Raw genomic sequence first — 20,325 nt, 5'->3', positions numbered from 1 at the left:
GATCAGATTTGTGGTTACCAGAGACAGGGGTTGGGGGGAGGGGAATTGGATGAAGGTGGTCAAAATATACAAACTTCCAGTTATAAAATAAATAGTACTAGGGATTCACTGTACAACATGATAAATATAATTAACACTGCTATTTGTTATGTATGAAAGTCCTCCTCACAAGGAAAAATTATTTTTCTATTTTTTTAATTTTGTATCTATATGAGATGATAGATGTTCACTAAACTTATGGTGATAATCATTTCATGATGTGTGTGAGTCAGATCCTTATGCTGTACACCTTAAACTTATACAGTGCTGTATGTCAATTACATCTCAGTAAAACTGGAAGAAAAAAACCCTTGCAATTATTGAGCACTATGGTATGTCAGGCATGAAAGCAGGTACTTCTCATAGGCTGCTGCCCAAGCTAGAGATGCAAAAAGGCAAGGTAACAACAGAGTCACAGAACAATAGAATATCACAAGGACAGATAGGTTAGAAGTGGATTTATTTAGAGAGAAACACACTCCACAGACAGAGCGTGGGCCATCTCAGAAGGTGAGAAAAGGCACAAGGACAGAATTTGTAATACTCCTCTTTTGCTGTTGAGTAAACAGAGCCTTGGAGAGGTTAAATCCTAGTAGAACAAAGATTCCTTTCAGATAGAATTCCAAATTCCATGCTGTATCAATTATATTATACAGCCTTGCCATAAAAACAAGAAAAAGATTTGTTGAGAGTGACCATAGCCACACTGCGGAATGCTGGAGGCTGATTTCAGTGATGTGAATCCTGTGACACGGTGACAGGAGAATTTACGGCTGACGTCCTTAAAACTTTCGTGGGGAAATGAGGCTAAGTTTTGAGACGTCTTGAGCGATCCCATGAAAGCCCTAACTTATATACATTTACATACACATGTAATAACATATAACCTGTATTACATTCACCAAAACATACGGATAAATGCAATACTTGGTTTTTTGTGTGATGAAGACTGTTACAATCTACTCTCTTAGCAGCTTGCAAATTTGCAATACAGTGTTATTAACTTCAGTTGATATTAAGTACACTTAACTTTTAAAGCCTATCAGTAATATTTTGTCTTAATCATGGATCCTATTTTATTAATTTTTATTTATTTTTATTTTCATCTGCTAGAAAATTTACAGGATCTCTGTCGTCCGCAATTTCTCCAAGATACTTAAAATTTTATTTTGTTTTGTTACAGAAAATCGGCAAATAGAGAATTTTTCTTTTGCCCGGGTCTATGATTTTTTGATTTGAAATTGTTATTTCACATTGGTTGCTTCCTTTTCTGGTTATAACATGCATAGCAACCCAGATGGCTCATACATAAACAATTTGAGTTATGCTTCTTTAAATTATTTAGGATAGCCTAGGAGTTTCCTGATACCCAGGACCATCTGTTTATTGCTCTATGTGTTACCTTCATGCTTAAGTGTGTGCTTTCAGCTTTTCCACGTCTTAACGTCTACCTTCCTTATATACATGGGAAAGGCTTCTTAGACCGAATTTAACCCTTTTGAGGCTCTGTTGTAAAAACCTTAATCCCAGCTTGCCTTCCATTTTATTTTTATTTTTTCTTGTTATTGCTATTCTCAGTAGTTGTGCTTCAACATTTGCAGAATGAATGTAGTCAGGTTTGAGTCTTAACTTGGCTCTGTATGTAGCTTGTCAACCTTGGGCAAGTTCCTTCACCTTGGTTTCTTCATCTGTGAACTGGAATATAATACCTACCTCATAGATTTGTTAAAATGTTTAGATGAGATAAAATACAATTCATTTAGCACCACACCTGCTGCATCATAAGTACGGGTTACTATTATTATTATTAACATATTTTGGAAAGAAAATTCTCATACTTACAAAAAGGTATATTCAGAAGTAAATTCAAATACCCTATATTAGAGTTTCGTGCAAGGGTCTTTTGGAAGGAATATGTTTTTCTCAAAGCATCTGATTATTTATACCACAAGCACGGTATATGTAGGTGTTACTACCTGATTGATTTAAGGTTTACTTTCAGTTCTTCTCATTGGATCCAAGGTGAAACTTTGGACCATGAATAGCTGGAAGGAAGTTTCTCCTGGCACCTGGCTGGGTTCTCTTCTGTTGCCCCTGATTACATGTTCCACTGTGATTTGCTTTGTAACCTCACCGTCCCATCTGTCATTGTTCCGTGTGGATTGAGCCTGTCCACATACAAGCTCCCCAGGAAGAGAGACCAGAAACTGGTACTTCTCATCTTAGCCCCTGTGCTGGAGACTACCTGCAGTCCTCATGACAACCCTGTGGGTTAGGTAACTGTTTATTCCGAATTTTATGCAGATTAATATTTCTGAATCAAAAATCATCCCAGTTAAAAAAATATAAGTGTACTTATGTGACCAATGGAAAAGAAGAATATGATGAATCTGGATTGTTTTGAAAATTCAGGGCATATGGTTGCTATAGTTATGGTGTCAAAATGTGGTATATAACGAAGAGAGATACTTTGTGCAGCATTAATCTGGTACATTGATCTATAAATCTGCCAATGAGTTTCAAATATTCCTTTTTCTGTGTGTGTGTGTATGTACAGCTTCTATATGAAAAAAACTGAGCTTGAACAAGGATGCCAGTTTTAATGGTTGCCCAAAGAAACATGTAGTCACACATAAATCATTCATATGTGAACCAGTTCAGTGGGAAGTAACTCTGTACAGCTGCTTGACCCAAACATCTTATTTCCAGTTGCTTTAAAAGAAGTTTTAACACAAGTCCGTGGAAAGAATAACTTGTCTCTTTAATATACTTTAGATAGCAAAGTGTTAAAATTTCATACTGTTTCCATAGGTTAGGGTATATCCTTATAAAACTGAATCATATATTCTTGAATTATCTTCCATGATTTTTAGAATTACTTTTTATATATTTATATAAAGTAATTTATAATAATTTAATTCCATATACCTTACAGTAATTGTTTCCAAATTAAGAAAATGCTACATATAAAATCACAAATTTGTGTTAACACAAAATAGGAACTTTTATCCACATAAGATGATTCTTCTTTTTACTCTTTACTTTTATATCAGTGCCAATTAATTACAAAAGTAATACTGTGTCACAAAAGCTCCAACAATACATATAAGGTACAAGTAGAGTCGTTTGTCACTTCCTTGTCACTCCCAGCCTCCAAGGGTGGCCTCTGTTGACAGTTCAAGTGTGACCTCACAGACCTTTTTCTATGCTCCCGCAAACATGTAGATGCATTCCTGTAGAGTGATTCTCACATTCTTGAGAAATTAGAAGCATTGCTGTTTAAAAATAAATTTTAGTTTGGTGATGTTGGTCATTCTGCTAAAAGGAGTGATTTTCACAAACACTGAAACATCATTTTGTCATAGGCCAGCTTTCCAGGGAACTAGTTTGAAAGAATAATATTTTATACCAGGTGTAAAATCAAAGGTATTTAAGGGAAATATTTTCCCCTGGCTTTTCTGTATTTTGCAGTGCCCGTGGAGAGTTTGTGTATGAAGAATGCAGTATTCAGGGGAGGCGGAAAAACAGCTCGTGTCAACTAAAGTAATAAACTGAGTTAATCCTAAATTGACAATTTAAATCCCTTCAAAATAACTTGTTTCAATCAAGAAACAGTCTACCCAATCTGTCATCTCTTTTGAGCTTATTAGTAGTGGAATTTCTTAGGTGACTCTTTAAACCTTATGTCTGCAAGGTTCTCAAGTTATTGATGAAGATTTCCTGTTGCTGGGAAAACCAGCACTACTTGGTGTTTGATACTGTACGTCGCAGTAGTTATTTGGGGGGCAGGAAGAGTGTGCAAATGGCCAGCTGCTTCCCTTTGGGGCTGACTCTTCTATTCCCAGGCCCTTTCTGCCCTGATACACTTGTCACTGGGAGAAATATATACAGAAGATAGGGACTGAGCATCAGCATTCCTTTAAAAATTTCTGCTCAAATGAAATGCAAAACTACAGTTAGTAAAATATGTAAGAAAATGTGGACCTTTCCAGAGCATTTGTGACACAAAGCAATGGAGAAAGTGGATGTGAAAACTCAAAGATGTGATTTCAGGTAATAGCTGTGAATGGTAATATCATTTTCCTAAGAATAGTTTAATCACATATCTCTTTTGAGATTTCTTTTAACTCTCTAAAAATTTTATTTTCAAATTTGAATTTGTCACTTGAATAACATTTCTTTTTTTTTCCTGAAGATAACTTTCTACAGGGTCTCCTGTGGTCAGGATCTTACTTTTTTTAAATTAATTAATTAATTTTTTATTGAAGCACAGTTGATTTACTATGTGGTGTTAGTTTTAGGTTACAGCAAAGTGATTCAGTTATACATATGTATATATTCTTAGGGATCTTACATTTTTTTGAACCAGATCTCTAGCCTCCTGGAGTTCATAGTCTCTCAGGGAAGATAGATAATTGGGCAAAAGCAATGGATTGTGCTGAGTTCAGTGCTGTGGGAGTTCAGGGCAGAAGCCTCTCCCTCATCAGTGGTGCAGAGTTGAGGAGGTGCTGTCAAGGAAGGCTTCCTGGTGGAGGTGACTCCCAAGGTGATAGGTGAGAGATGTTCACGCATCAGTTGGGCAAAGAGCGGTAGTGGGCGTGGGGTGTGAGTAGCCAGGGGACTGTCAGTGTCTGCAAAACCTGGCTGTGAGAGAGACCTGAACATAGGCAAGTAACTGGTAGTTCAGTCTGGTTACATAGAGTAATTATAAATATTTATTGTGAAAGTAATACATGTTTGTCCTATATAAAATTTGAAAAATTCAAGAAACAAGAGAAAACATATACTGTCACTAATTTCAAGCTGCAGAGTTTACTGTGAACATTTGTCATGATTTTGTCATTTGTACACAGCCTGTTTGGTATAATTCCACTTTGTCTTAAGCAACAGATATGTATGTAGGCATAAAATGCATATACATATATGAAAACATATCTTAAGTAAAACTCGGATCAGGCCAAACATGCTATTTGTTACCTGCTTGTTTCACATTATAATATTATTATAATGTGAAAAAATTATAATGCCCCTGGATGCCATTGTATTTGAAAGTGAAATGTTTCATTTCTGTGAATAAAATATTTTTGAAGCTAACCATCTGGATTCTTCTCTGCAGGAAGAATGTTTCCTGAACCTGGAGGCTCCTATATCGAGGGTATGTGGGTACGACACGCCGTTCCCTCACATTTTTGAGCAGTTCTACATCCCAGACAAATGGAAGTGCTATGACGCCCTTCGAAAAATGATCAACTATTGACCACAGGTAAGTCTGCCCTGCGTTTTGAGAAAGCTAGTGAGTGTTCCTCACATTAACGTCCTGTTGATCAAGGAACAACCGTCATCAGTGTGTTGTCTTTTCATAAATGGCAACTTCCAGAACAAAGTGTGGATTTCAGGAAAAAAAATGTGAATTTATAGTAGTATGTTTACATTTAATAGAAATATATCAAGCATATGCATTATCTGATTTCTATAAAACAAATACATGCACATGTTAACATTGAATAATCGCTAGATGAAGATGCCGTCTGCCATGATCGCAAATATACCTTACCCTGTTGTTCCAACTTTATCCTCGTTTCTATATATTTTTATCTGCAATTTAAACCGTTCTTGAATAGGGTTAATTTCTGTTATTTAAAGATGGCTCTTCAGGCACCGTTAAATTGGACTCCAGTGATTTAAACTATATGATGATCCAGCGCATTATGAAATTTGCCTTCACGTTATCTTGAAAGATACGTTTGTTGAACAGGAAACCTATTTATTATGTATAAGGGAAATTGTTACTTAAAAAAAAAAAAAATCCAGCACCGCTACCATTCCCAGAACCTTTCTTGGCAGGTGAATGTTTTAAAATTATGGCTAATAAGTGACTTTTATTCATTGTGATTTTCTAGGTCATGCTTTTCTGTCCCTCTGGCAGTGTTATTCTAGCAAAAATGAATACCATTTAAAGACTGTTAAGTTAGTTTTCAGGGCTTTAATATAGAAGATGCTATCACCAATACACTGATTTATTTTACCTTTGGCATTTTTGAAATGGTTCAAAATGCATAGATAGGGATTAAGTGCTTTACATTTTAATATCTAGGTTGTCCAAATAATAATAATACATTTTGAAGAACCATGATCTTTGAAAGGAAAGGGAAGAATAGGCTTTATATAATAGCCCATACTTTTTAAAGATTAGGAAATACTATGATTCTTGAATTCTGTGTATGGGTAGTAAAGCCAGCTCACCTCAATCCAAAGAGAGAGGTACCTTTACATTTGGGCACGTAGAGAAAATAATGCCCTCCGTCCACCACTATGATCCCCACCTTTTTGTAGTGCTGTTCTATCCTCTATTCTGAGGATATTGTCATAGGCATTAGTAGGGCCATTAGTCTACATGCCCCAGTGTTCTCTCAGACATGCAGAGGTAGACACTGTATTTCTGATGGCCTCTTAATGTCTGTGAGAGCAGCTAGCTTCTACAGTCTCACTTAAGCCTGGTTAGAGGACTTCCTCACTTTTATGTCCATCTTGTTCCTTGCATGGACCATCCGTAATGGAAAGACAAGGTAATACTCTGTGGCCGTGTCCTTGTTGCTTTTTTTTTTTTTTTTTTTTTTTTGGGCGGTACGCGGGCCTCTCACCGCTGTGGCCTGTCCCGTTGCGGAGCACAGGCTCTGGACGTGCAGGCTCAGCGGCCATGGCTCACGGGCCCAGCTGCTCCGCGGCATGTGGGATCTTCCCGGACCGGGTCACGAACCTGCGTCCCCTGCATCGGCAGGCAGACTCTCAACCACTGCGCCACCAGGGAAGCCCCTGTTGCTATTTTTAAAGTAATCTTTAGGTGCTGGTTTTAAATTTGGATATGTATTTCTTTTTGAACCTAAAAAAAAACAAATTTAGACCTCTCATGAAAATACGATAAAAGAAGAGTAACTCCTCTATGCTAAAAGTTACATATGGCATTAAAGAAAGTAGTCATGCAGTTGAGAAAATCTGTATTTAATTCATGGTGGCCAGAGTGTCTATAATCGTTATTGACTTCTTTTACAGAAAAACCGGAAGATTAGGACTAGATACGGAAATATTTTTCTGAATTTTTAAATATTTCCTCTTCTTGAAAATAGAGTTTTTATGAAATGAACCGACTTGGATATTGGCTGGAAAATGATGAATTAATTATTGTATTCACATATATGAATTGATAATTTCCGTTAAGAGTTATTTCAGATTAATTTTTAAAAATATTCTGCATGGTAGGCTTATAAATTCCATTTAATTACGTCTGTAAATACTGGATGTGGGATACTATTCAATAAAGCAAAAATGAGGCTTTGTTTTTGCCTTTAGTAAAAAGAATTCTTGTGGCCGAGTAAAAGAGTGACGTAACTTGTTAATTCCATCTGAATGAAAGTGAAATGTTTAGAAATGCTGATTTTTCAACTTTATTGTATTTGGTTTCATTCTTTATGGCTCAGATAGTTGTATGTTGATGAAACTTCTGGAATGTTTTTCCTTGTTTTTCCCACTTGTCCCAACAAGGTGGTCTACTGGGGGGCATGCTCATCTTTTCTCCAGAGCGTGGTGAGGCAGGAAGGATCATCTTTGCTTCCGCTCTTTCTTTTTCTGGGAGGTGGACAGCCTGAGCCTGTCTTTTGTTATAAAATCATCAAGCTTTTGCTGCAGTTTTTTGTTTTTTTTGGCCACGATGTTGCAAAAAAAATATTTTTTTCCATGTCCTTTATATTAATATGTAGCTGAAAAGAAAAACAGCATGAATAGCGACATAAGGAGGAAGCCTCCTTGCTGGGGACTTTGTCAGGGCCTCTTGTATCTGACTAGGCCTTTCCCACCCTTCACCATAGTGTAGACAACGGCCTCAGGGACCCCTTTGCAGAAGCCCTCACCCTCCGGCCCTGCCCTCAGAGGGGGTGCTCTCATCCCTGCCTTCCCTCCCATACACCCAAGAAGAGCTCTTCTCACCAGTTCCAGCTGAAAGATTCCCCCACACACACACCCCAACAAAAATCAGAGAAATAGGGTCATGTAGTGTTTCCTTTCTCTATAAACACTGGAAAAAATTTTTTTATGATTGCAAATGTATATATTACTTTAAAACTACAGTTTAAAAAGTTGTGTCCTGTTTATTTTTATCAGATGTTTGGAGGAGGATATGGAAAGTGACATTTGTAGATTGCCAGAGACTTGGAGTAAAGTAAAGAAGGCACTTTGTAACAGATTCTGGAGAGCAGTGGCTAAAATAAACTAAGCTTTTGTTAGGGGTAAAAACAAAGCCCTGTCCTTGGTTTATGAATAGAAACACCTGAACAGTATAGGATGGGAAAAGATGTACTTGTCAGCAGTAAGTTTGGAAAAGATTTAGGGTATCCATCTGGCTTATGGTTCAAGACATTCTGAGTCGAAGACGCCAAAACTGAGTATGGACCTTGGCTTTGGCCTTCCCTCGGGAACCCTGTGCTCGCATGGTCAGTCCAGCAGAGCAGGGAATGTGTGCTGGTCATCCACGTCTGGGCCGATAACGGGTTCTATTTGAACATATTTGGTTTAGTTGGACTTATTTTTTTTAGTTGATATTATTTATGATTTCAGTTGAAGTTACTTGTTTTATTGCCATTGGTATCTTTTTAATACTATTTTTAAAATTCATTTGTTGTTGTAAGAATTTTCCCTTATTTTAATTTTCTTTTCTTTAACTGTTTCCCTTCTCCAGTTAGCCCTGCAATGCCCACCAGTAAATGCCCCCTTCTCTTCCAAAATAAAGAAGTTACAGTTCATGCTAAACTCGGTCTACGGCGCAAGAAGTACATATACATCTAAATAATTGCCTTAAAGAAATTTTTTTTTTACATGAAATGAATTGTTCCATATTGTGAAAATAAGAAAATTGTGGTGTGCTCCAAGGATAAATAACAAGATAAACTCAAAGGGCCAACACTGCCTGAACAAAGAGTTACAGGACTCCTATCACTCTGTCACAATGTGACCATTGCAATGTCCCAGAGCCCTCCCAAGCAGCATGCCCTGTCCCTTTCCCATCCCATATAAGGAAAGACATTAGCCCCATTTTTCTGCTGCTCAGCACACTGAAAGTATACATACTCTGCCCAGTCAGCAGATGACTTGCAGGTTCCCTGGCTGTAAAAACAGACAAGCAACCCATGCTCAGTGTCGACTTTCCCTGGCTACCAGGAAGTCGGCCCGCTGTTCTTGCAGCGACTCTTCTCTTTAATAAACTCTATCTTCCTTACATTCTGCCTTGTGTCTGGAAATTCTTTTCCAACCTGCGCTCGGACCACGACAAAAATAGCAATGAGAAGACGCTCAAGAGATGTTAAAGGAATTCCAAATTCCCCACTACCCCCAGCCTCAGGATAAAGTCTGCTCCATGTGACAACATGAATGTATAAGTGAATATAATCTTCTACGGTTCCAATTACCCAAGTCCTTTCGCAAAAGAATATCACATCCATGTTCCGTCCAACGGATAGATATTATCCAAGCTAAGTAAACAGTACACATTAGAAAGAGAAATGAGGCACAAGAGCAAGACAGTTACCTCATTTTAGTCCGTGAAATTTAAGTCACAGAAGCTAGAAACTCTTGCTGGGATCCTGAGAAGACATCCCACAGAGGGTCCACACTCGGTTTCGCGAAATCTCCTTCCTGTCAGCTTGCCTGAGGTGGACTCGTGTGGCTTCTGGCTGCTTGGCCTCCCTGCCCCCCCTTCTAGAAACAGCACTGCTGTTTGTTTAGAGAACTCCCTCTCCCAGCTCATGTGGCTCTCTCTGGAGGGGCTGCCAATCCCATTGCCATCCGGCACCAGCCACAGGGATGGCCCTGGCCCAGGCCCTCCGGGTACCACAGGACAGAAGGTCGGGTTGCTCATGCAGAAGCACAACTTAGTAAGCCTCAGACTCGTCAGTGACACTAAATTCTAAAGGACTGGTTCTCAAACCTTTACCCGTTCCAGGCATACCAGGGATAGAGCTGACGGGTGTGCACCGTGTAGGCACACAGCACTGCCTTAGCAGAGATGCTCAGCTGAGGGCTGAGGAACACGACCCCAAAGCCTCATGTTGGAATTTTCAGAGAGACCTGAGGTTTGGAGACTCTGCTGTGTTTTCCCAGGCCATTGAACTTGGAAAGAAATAGGGAACATTCATGTATGGACAAAGATTTGGAAACCCTGACACCTGATACCTCCCTGAATATGGTATTTAAAGATATTTGCCAGGAAAATGAGAAGTAAAATTAGAACAAGAATGAGGAAATCATAGGTGGAAAGGACTAGAAGTAAAACTGGAAACAAGTTAGATGAAAAGATGTACATCAATAATTGGCATAAATACACTTTTTGTTGTTGTCGTGCCGTGAGGCTTGTGGGATTCTAGTTCCCCGACCCGAGATTGAACCCAGGCTCTCAGCAGTGAGAACACAGAGCCTAACCACTGCACCACCAGGGAATTCCCATAAATACTCTTTTTATGTGAAACAAATGTTCTACGTTTGACAAAAGGAATATATCACAGTGAAAATATAAGTTAAATTCTTTACATTCTAAGTGCGTAGTACTAAAATGTAAGCAAAAACTTGTAAATGCAAAAGATACAAACAGAACGGCTGTAGAAGGCTTCGTCACCCCACTTTCCATTTGTTACCTGAAGCAGACAGGAATAAGCAGTAGGTTTAGGTCAATAGAAATATATTTTAAACTTTGTGTCTTCATAAACAGAGACTATGTCGCCTCTTAGCCTATACACAGGCGGTTTAAAAAATTGACCATATACTGTACTAAGGCGCAAAGGAAACTAGCAGTAAATTCCCCAAAGAAAAGAGTATTCAGAGGTACCACATCCCACTTAGAAATAAAAAGGCACCCAGATAAGTAACTGTGGAAGCAAGGAGGAAGCAACTACAGCATAATGAGAAAAGATCACTGGCGTGCTTCAGCCAAAATTTTACTCACAGATAAATTCACAGACTTTAAATCTTTAAAAAAGAAATTCTGAAAATACAAGGATGCAAGAATAAAGGAGGAAGAAGCACAAGAAGAACGAGAAGAAGAAGAAAGTTAATAGCAGAACATTCCGAATGAGAAAAATGAAATTGTAAAATCAAAGTTATGTTTTTTGGTAAACATGAAAGTTTTTCTTTCATTTTATACTGTCTGTTCCCTGTGAAGGTGGAGGTTTTTATGTAATCATGATATCAGCAAATAAAGGCTACATAATTGTTGTTCCTGTATCGGGTAACACTTTCAAGGTCCTTCATTTGAGGAGAGGAAATAATTTAGCCAAACCTAATTGTTTATCCAATGTATTGATAAACAAAGGTCTTTGCTTTTAGAATATTTTTTTCCATCATTTTAAGAAAATAATTACTAAGGTCTTGTTTTGCTAAGTCCTTCAGTTTCTTGCCGAGGCCTACTTGGCTACTGTAAATATCTTATTTCTGTGAATTTTCGTAAGACACAGTGACCGTTGTCGAAGAAATATTAATCAGTCGATCTAAGAAAGAAATGGAAAATTTTATTCAAGCCAAATTTGAGGATTATAACCCGGGAAGAGCATCTCAGAAAGCTCTGAGAACTGTTCCGCTCGTTAGAAGTCAAGGCACAGTTGTATAAGTCTTTTGAGATAGAGGGCTGTACATTAAATGACGTATTATTGACGGTTTACAGAATCCAGATCTAAGTGTCATCGTGGTCCCTTACAAAATCAAAAAGGAATGTTATCTTTAAGGAGTTATCTTGTTGATGCTACGAGAATGTTGCTGTTGATGGTCGAGCTGGTATTTCTGCCAATGGGGACGGTTTGGTGATTCATAATGCAGATACACAATGCACAGTGTGGGGAGAGAGGAGGCCAAAAGGCAGAGAAATTTTTTTATGTTTAAATTTTTCTTGTCTTGCCATAAAATATGAATTTTATTTCACACTATAAAGAATTAGAATAATTTTTAAAAATATTTTCTTGATCATTTGGAACGTCTACCTACTTATTACACTGGGATTTTTTTCCCCTTCATTCCTAATTTTTGTTTTAATTGAAGTATAGTTGCTTTGCAATGTTGTATTAATTTCTGCTGTACAGCAAAATGATTCAGTTATACATATATGTACAATCTTTTTTATATTTTTTTCCATTATGGCTTCTCATAGGATATTGAATGTAGTTCCCTGTGCTATATACAGTAGGACCTTGTTGTTTATCTGTTCCATATATAACAGCTTACATCTGCTAATCCCAGCCTCCCACTCCATTTCTCCCCCAACACCCTCCCCCTTGGCAACCACAAGTCTGCTCTATGTCTGTGAGTCTGTTTCTGTTTCGTAGATAGGTTCATTTGTATCATATTTTAGATTCCACATGTTTTACTGGTTCCAGAAAGACAGGGAGCTTTGGTCTGTTTATTACAATTCTGCAGAGCCTAGAAAAGTCCTGGTCTACAGAGGCTCTCAATATGCTGCTGAACAAACCCATGAAGGGAAATGCAGGCCTATACTTGAATCAGACCTTGTACTTGAAAAGCACTTAGGCAGAGCCCTCTTTGAGTAGTGTAGACATTTAAAGTAATATATTGATAGTATTTGATATTTTATACCAGTTGATATTCTAGACCGTCAGAGACATGGGGTTGTATTTCATTTCTTCAGGAATTTCAGGAACAGAAACAGTCCTTCTGGTAGGGCAAGACCTCAGAAGTCCCCAAGAGATGAGCATCGTTTCTATATTTTTAGGCCTATTTCTGCAGATAGATTTCAAATCCATGTATTTTTTTAAGGGGCTCTAAGACAATATTGTACATTAAAATGTGTCTGCAAATGGACAAACCAGAATAGAATGCTCATTCAAAGCTGTTCTTTTGAGAGTGATGAGATTATCAGTAATTTTCCTTTATTTTCTTCATCTCTGTTCTTGTAAGTCACAAACGGAGAGCCAGCCTGGCTCAGAGCTATCCTACCAATGGTCCCATCTTCTGTTTGGTCTGCAGACTTGGGACTGGGCCAGAGGTAGGACACCATGTCCTTGGCCACAGTGACTAGTCAAGGGATGGGAGGTGACCCAAACCAGCCAATCAAAGCCATTTTCAGGATTTTTCAAACAAACAGATCTGGGGTGATGTTATTCTGGAAGGACCTACTGCCACCTTCCCTGTAGAGGAAGGCCATCTTCATCCGAGAAAGAAAGGCACCAATGTACTAAGGAAAGACATTATACAAGCTGGGTCAGTGCCCCCACGGCCAGCTGACCAGCTCCACTGCTGCCATGTGCAGCCTCAACTTCCTTTCACTCTGTGAGGAATCGCCCCAGGGTCCTTCCACTTTGTTCTAAATTGGATTTCTGTTGCTTGCAAACAGAAACATCCTAATTCAGTCCTTCCACTGCTTTGGAATATATTCTTTTTGAAAGAAGAAAGTCCACATGTTTTAACTAAAATGTTCTTGGGGAGAACCCTTCACCCTTGGGACTAGTGTATGTATTGTGCTTGATTTTTTTCTTATCTACGACATGCAAACTAGATGGAGATACTGTGTTAATATCAAGTATCTCAGCCATAAAATAAATGAATTCAGACTTTCAGCCTGAAAGTTGAATGCTAGCAACCTTCCCTTAGGCCAAGAAAATGAGCAGTTCCACAGCATCTGTCTTTTGGAAGCCTTACTCTTTGGAGGCTTAGTCACATAAAGTTCTTTACTGAAGTCATGAGACCTTAGAACTGTTTTTAAACTTACCCATATAGCCCCAAACAGCCCTTGGGTATTTTCTTTTTTGAAGAAGTTTAATATGCCTGTGGTCAATCTAATAACAAATGTTTCTTTGAGAATACTTTGTGTAAATTCCCCATATTTTCCTCTTTCCATTGAAGCATACATTTACTTTCACCCTATTTCATCTTCTACGTGAAATATTTCAAGGAGGTCAGAGAACACGCGTGTGGTGACTGTGTGCCTTTCACCAAATGTAAAAATTGCAAATTACAATTCATCTTCCCTAGGTTACCCTAACCCAGAGGAAAAATTAAATTAATACTAATAGCAACAAGTAGTGTTTTGTTTTTTGTTTGTTTTTTAATTCTATCCCAACTGCTAGACAGCCTCATCAGGTTCTCCCTAATTATTTGGGAGAGTTGCTGGAGGGTTGCTTGGACAACCATGTGGAATCCACAGTTCTCTGGGTCTGGCTTCACATCCCTGCAGAAGTGTCTGCTGCCAGCAGCTGCGACAAGGGCCACCTGCAGCTGGTACTCCCTGCCCCGAAACTCCCCCGCAGGGATGAGGCGTAAGTGTGGATGCCGGTGATACTGTTCCTCATTGGGTCTCTGGAGCGGAGAGACAATGCTCTGTGTTCTTCCCGGAAGCAGGAAAATCATCTCCCATTGTGATACATGGATCCCAGGAGAGCATGGCTGTGTGCCCCCAAAATCTCATGGATATTTGGTGAAACAGACCATGTGCTATTCACTGGTGACAGACCAATTCTTGTACTTAGAAGCTCTGTCCCTCTCTGGGGCTCCATCATTGTTATTGGTCTAGTCTGGGTCCCCAGCTCCCTCCTCTCTGAGACCAGGCTCCTCCGCAGGGCTCCTCTGTCTCTCTGTACATAGAGACCATTGGCCAACCTGCCTGCCCATCTTGCAGGTCAGTCTAAGTGTTAGAGCAGTGTACTTTAGTCCTAACTAGGTTTACTCTTCCAAGAAAGGACCTCATGTCTATCAGATTTATTTGATGTTATTATGTGCACAGTAATAATTTTCATATAGATCATGGGAAAATTGCTTAGGAGAAAATGGAATGGCAGTGGTGTGTGATTTATGGTACATCCATATGATTAGGTACTCTATAGGATTTGCAAGTAATGATTACGAAAATTATGTAGCAACATGGAAAGATGCTTATTATATACTTTTAAGTGGAAAAGTCATGGTGCAAAATTATATGTATATTATGATTATGACTATTATTACTTATGATTACAACCATTATTACTTAAGATTTTTCTTGCATAGGAATAGAGAATATAGCAGCACTGTTAGAGTGAGAACCATATATCATAATAAAGGGGTAGTTTTTAGCATGTTAATAACGCAAACTAATAAAAGTACCGAATATATACATTACTAAACTGTTAGCAAGTATTAAACATTGCATAACCTTCCTATTTAAAACATGGTTTCTAAGCACCGGTACTAAAGAATCTTTTAGTCCATCTGATTACTGCAAGAACCTGAAATAAATAAAATACAACTTTTTCCTTTCTCTCTCAAACTCTCTCTCCCTCCCCCCTCTCTCACACACACACACACACACACACACACACACACACACACACACACTATGAATTATTCGAATGAGAACGATTCATTAGATAAACTCAGAAGCAAAGACTAAAACAAGAAATAATTCATCTCCTACAGTTCTATACTAATGCCTTTGTAACATCTTGACCCTTTCTATTATGATTTATAAGTTTATTAGTGTTATAGCAGAAAAAAGATGTCACATTCAAAGGTTTTAATTGAATAGAGTTTAATAAAGGAACTTATTTACAAAGTTCTGGGCAGAGGTAGGGAACCAGGAAGGAGAGGTGAAGCACCCATGAGCTCACAGCTCTCTCTGGGAAGTCATCACCGTGGAGCCTGAAGCGGCGTGGGTAGGAATGGTCCTGGAGCCCGGTGAGAGTGGTTGCCATGGAAGAGGGGCTGCCTGACAGGAGCTGTGGCCACAGAGAAGCAGGACAGCTGCTGAAACAGCATGGGCGTGGGAGAGAGGAGGGTACATATCCTGGTCTCTCTCTCTCCTTCTACCCCCTGATAGCCTGTCAGTGCTTCCCTTTGGCCAAATCCAGTTTCAGGCCAAGAGGCCGACTAGCTTGGTGGTGTCATCCCCGGTGTAGCCTTTCCAGAAACAGAGCAGGGCAGAGCCGTGGGGAGTGGATGCAGAGGGGTGAATGGAGACTAACCCGCATGAGGAGCCCCCAGCTATTCTATATCACAGGAGGCACCCACCCAGGGAGATGCCTGTTGAACTGCAAGCTGACTGTGTTTGAATCTGATGAAAAATGGAGATCGTTTTTAGTCATGCCACCTTTTCCTGGGCGAGCCTGGGCCTTTGATGGCTATGTGTTCTGCCGGTGGAAGTTTCTGGTGGAGCATCTATGCCCTGTCTTTGCAACGATACCATGGGAGCCCTCCTTCCTGCAAAAACCTGGACTGTTTGAGCTCTCAGTCTGGCACGGCTGCCACGCTGGAGGAGAGCTTCCGTTTCTGTTTGCCAGCTCACACCTACTGTTCCCTGGGCCGATGCTTTTATCTTTCATTTTGTTGGAGCGCATCCTGCAGTAGATTCCTTAGAACGTCTTCATGAGAAGCTAATTTCTTGATTCCTTTCTTGTCAGAAAATGGCCTTCCTCTAACCCTTGACTCATAGTTTGGCTGAGTATAAAATTTTAGGCTGAGACACATTATTGTCTCAGAATAGTTAAGGCATTGCTTAATTCTTCTCAACTTGTCTTAAGTCTCTTATTTTTTCTCTCAAAATTTACCTCTTTATCAGACTTCTTGGGATACTTCCTTAATCTTGTCTTCTGATTTTCTATCCGTTAGCTTTATTTTGGCCAACTTTTTTTTCTGATCTCTCTCAGAGCATCCTCTTATTTTAAGGCTGCCATATCAGCCTGTATATGTATGTGTACCTGTATATGTATGTGTACATACACATATATACAAATATATATACATATGTGTGTGTGTGTGTGTGTGTATCTCAAGATATATATTTGAGTTATTGCTTTTTTAGGAGTTTTATCATGTTCTCTGAATTATATTGTTTCCTCTGGTTTCCATTTTTCTGTTTCTTTTGGCTTCTCTTTTTTGTCATATGTATGCTGATTACCAGTTGGTTTTATTCAAGACTGAGCATCAAAAGCTGACCTGGATTGTGATATATACCTGCAATGGAATACTATTCATCCATAGAAATGAGTGAAATCCTGATACACACGGCAAAAGGGGTGAACCTCCAAAACATGCTGAATGAGGGATGGCGGACACAAATAGTCACCTGTGATTCTGTTTATATGAAGGATCCAGAGTAGATAAACCCATGGAGACAGGATGTAGATCAGTGGTTTCCTGGCTCTGGGGGAGGGGGAGAATGGGAAGAAAGTGCTTAATGGGTACCAGTAAGGGGGTTTACTTTGGAGTGATGGACAAGTTGTGGAATTAAATAGAGCAGCGGTCCCCAACCCCCAGGCCCCGGACCAGTAATGGTCCACACAGCAGGAGGTGAACGGTGGGCAAGCGAGTGAAGCTTCATCTGCCGCTCCCCACTGCTCACATTATCACCTGAACCGTCCCCCACCCCACCCCCCCCATCCGTGGAAAAATTGTCTTCCACTAAACCCGTCCCTGGTGCCGGAAAGGTTGGGGACCGCTGAAATAGAGGAAGGGGCTTCACAACATTGCGAGTGTGCTAAATGCCGCCAAATTGTCCACTTTAACGTGGTTCACTTTGTTATGTGACTGTCACCCCAATACATTATTTTTTTAAAGCTGGGAGAGCTGTGGATGTGCGTGTGGCATGACAAGCAGTGGCCTTCATTTCCAGATGATTAGGCAGAGATTCCCCCCACCTCGAGAGCACCCCAACATGGCTGGCACAGGAAAGGCTGTCGTCTGAAGGGTGGCAGCCTAGTTCATTAGGTGCCACTTGGACCCGGGGTCTGGATGTCACGTTCAATTCCATGTTTTCTACCTTGGACATTGTTCCATCCTTCCTCTGGACCAGGTGTTCCTGATCCCAAAGGCTGTCCCTCTCAGTCTCTCTGGAGGATAATCCCCCGAGTCTCCATGGGGCAGGCAGACACCCAGTTCTGTCCTTGTGAGGGGGAGGGAAGGCAATGCCCCCGGGTCCTCGCCTGGCTTCAGCCCCGCTGTGGGCCACACCGAGACTCTGAGGTCAGCCTCTTGCCGGTGGCCGTTCCTGCGCGCCGCGGTCTTTCTAGTCCTGGCTTGGGGCTTACTCTTCGGGCACGGCACCTCTTATTTCGTTTTTCTGACCCTGTACTCATGTCCCCTCTCCTGTTTTCTCTGTCCTTGGGGTTTATACTTTTTAAAAATGTTTCCTTCATTATCATCTTAATGCCCTCTGAGGAAGGAGAGGAGGAAAACCTGTTTGTTGTTCAATAGGCTGGTTTAACTTGTACATTTTTTTTTTTTTTGGCAAAACTTCTCAGGGGACGTTCACCTGAGAATGAAAAGAATGGTCAGCCCTGAAGTAAGCCGTGTTCTCAGGCAAGTTAATGAATTGCCTGATCTTTTCTTGTGCCCGATTTTTTTTACCGTTAAAATGGTCCCAGGAGGTGGTGCGACGTGGCAGGACATGGAAGGGCCCACGTTGATTAAATGCCGGTTTCGTGCCAAGAGGACAACCTTGTACCTCCTCAGCCTTCGAGTGAAAAGTACTGAGATTAACCTGTTTCCTGTCTTGTGTGATTTTTTTGTGAAGTATCAGTTCCTGTAAGTCTCTTTGACGTAGGTGAAAATGAAATAAGGTAGCATCCCCGGAGCCCTGGGACCTCAACCTGTGCCTCTAGGACAGATTTCTCACCTGCCACTGTCATTATTCGTTTACACCTTTGAGCCCCAGCCTCCAGCAGGAAGGAATCCTGCCTTAATCACCGCACACGAAGCAGCTCAATGAATAATCATACAATCTACACGGCACTCCTGCTATAGAAACAATTTAGTATTTCTTTCTTTGTTTTGGCCACAGCATGCTGGCCAGGGATCGAACCCATGCCCCTGCAGTGGCAGCACGGAGTCTTATCCACTGGACTGCCAGGGAAGACCCTACAGGAACAATTTAAATGGAAGAAAATAAGTTGGTAAATGTAAAGTGGTCTTAGAATTCAATATCAAGCTGTGATGAAAACTAAGAGCCATAAGTTCACAGGTCACTGTCTAGTGGCCCTATTTTTACTCTTAAGAAACCCACTGGTACATGTACATTTCATCGCAAGGACCAGAGATCTCATATGTTTATGCAAGGTGGAATTTGTACTAATGAATCTAATTGCAGGAAGAACTCTAGGACTTAGATGAATTAGAAAGTTATACAAGTTTTTAAAATAATTCCCCTCTTCTCTCTCCATCTCTCCCTGGGGCTTCTTGGTATCTCCTCTCTGCCATGTGCCAGTTTCATGTTTTTTCTCTCTCTGCCAACCTCCTCAATTCACTCAGCACCTTACGCTTGGCTGCCTTAAGATGGCAGCCTCTACCTGGCTCTCTAGCTTGGCTTCACATAATTAACGAACTCGATATTTGTTCATTCCAATTCCAGGTTCCCAGGAGTAGGAAGAACTGGCCCAGCTTGAGTCAGGTGTCTTCTCCTGGTCCACAGTGAGGACAGATGTGCAGGTGTGCTGCATACAGAGGTGGGGGAAGATGGTGTCTCTACTAAAGTGCACTTGACAGGTCCCTCTCCCTGAAGCAGTTGATTGTTATCATTGTTGTTCCTATTTCTTCATAAGTAAGGTATTTTATCCAGAGCTCGGTAGATGAAGGCTAGGTGAAGGGTGAATGGACAAGTTCTCCTTTAGAGGAGCGCTGGGGATGGGGATGGGGGTGAGGGTCTTTTCAGGCAGCCTGTCTGGTGCTACTCTTCCTGTGATCAAATAGGAGCACACCCCCCCACGAGAAACAGCACTTGTTCTCCGCTTCAGCCACATTTCTTAACTGGTCATTCAAATGCTGGCAGCTAATACGGAATTGGCAAATGGAGTTTGGGAAAATGGAGCCTCTGTTGCACCAAGCCTTGGGAGTCCCACATGGACAGAGGGGTTACCAAGTTTCTGTCTCCATGATTCTCTAAATGCCATCTTTGCATACAGAGGTCACACGTTGTAGATTTTTGTCTTGAAATTTAAATCATTTTTTAAAATTGAAGTATAGTTAATTTACAATGTTGTGTTAGTTTCAGGTGTACAGCAAAGTGATTCAGTTATACATATATACATATGTATACATATAATATACATATTTTTTTCTGATTATTTTCCATTATAGGTTATTACAGGATATTGAATACAGTTCCCTGTGCTATACAGTAGGTCCTTGTTGTTTATTTATTTTATATATAGTACCTGTACTTTTTAATCCCAAACTCCTAAATTATCTCTCCCCCCATCCCTTTTGGTAACCATAAGTTTGTTTTCTATGTCTGTGAGTCTATTTCTGTTTTGTAAATAATATCATTTTTTTAGATTC

General features: G+C 40.1%; 1 protein-coding gene and 1 long non-coding RNA gene across 6 annotated transcripts in view; one reads left to right on the top strand and one right to left on the bottom strand.

Annotated features, from left to right (window-relative positions):
- BCKDHB (branched chain keto acid dehydrogenase E1 subunit beta) overlaps positions 1 to 20,325 on the top strand; it is a 293,140-nt gene that overhangs the window by 230,627 nt on the left and 42,188 nt on the right. For 3 of the 5 annotated variants that reach the window (XM_067702711.1, XM_067702708.1, XM_067702712.1), the window contains 2 exons: positions 5,156 to 5,302; positions 8,768 to 9,304. In XM_067702711.1, the coding sequence (XP_067558812.1) occupies positions 5,156 to 5,296 (141 nt within the window). In that variant the 3' untranslated portion in view covers positions 5,297 to 5,302; positions 8,768 to 9,304. Of the gene's footprint in view, positions 1 to 5,155; positions 5,303 to 8,767; positions 9,305 to 20,325 lie in introns of those variants that run through there. The other 2 variants (XR_010933848.1, XM_067702709.1) reach the window with 1 other exon arrangement.
- On the bottom strand, positions 7,023 to 9,794 carry LOC137204803 (uncharacterized). Its single transcript, XR_010933851.1, has 2 exons — positions 9,614 to 9,794; positions 7,023 to 7,793 (listed from the first exon to the last, which is right to left on the bottom strand). It is a non-coding gene; the product is annotated as an uncharacterized lncRNA (long non-coding RNA).

The sequence above is a fragment of the Pseudorca crassidens genome, chromosome 13 (genome assembly GCF_039906515.1).
Source record: "Pseudorca crassidens isolate mPseCra1 chromosome 13, mPseCra1.hap1, whole genome shotgun sequence".
NCBI lineage: Eukaryota > Metazoa > Chordata > Mammalia > Artiodactyla > Delphinidae > Pseudorca > Pseudorca crassidens.
The sequence above is the reverse complement of the archived record's forward strand: the minus strand, read 5'-3'. Positions and strand labels throughout refer to the sequence as shown.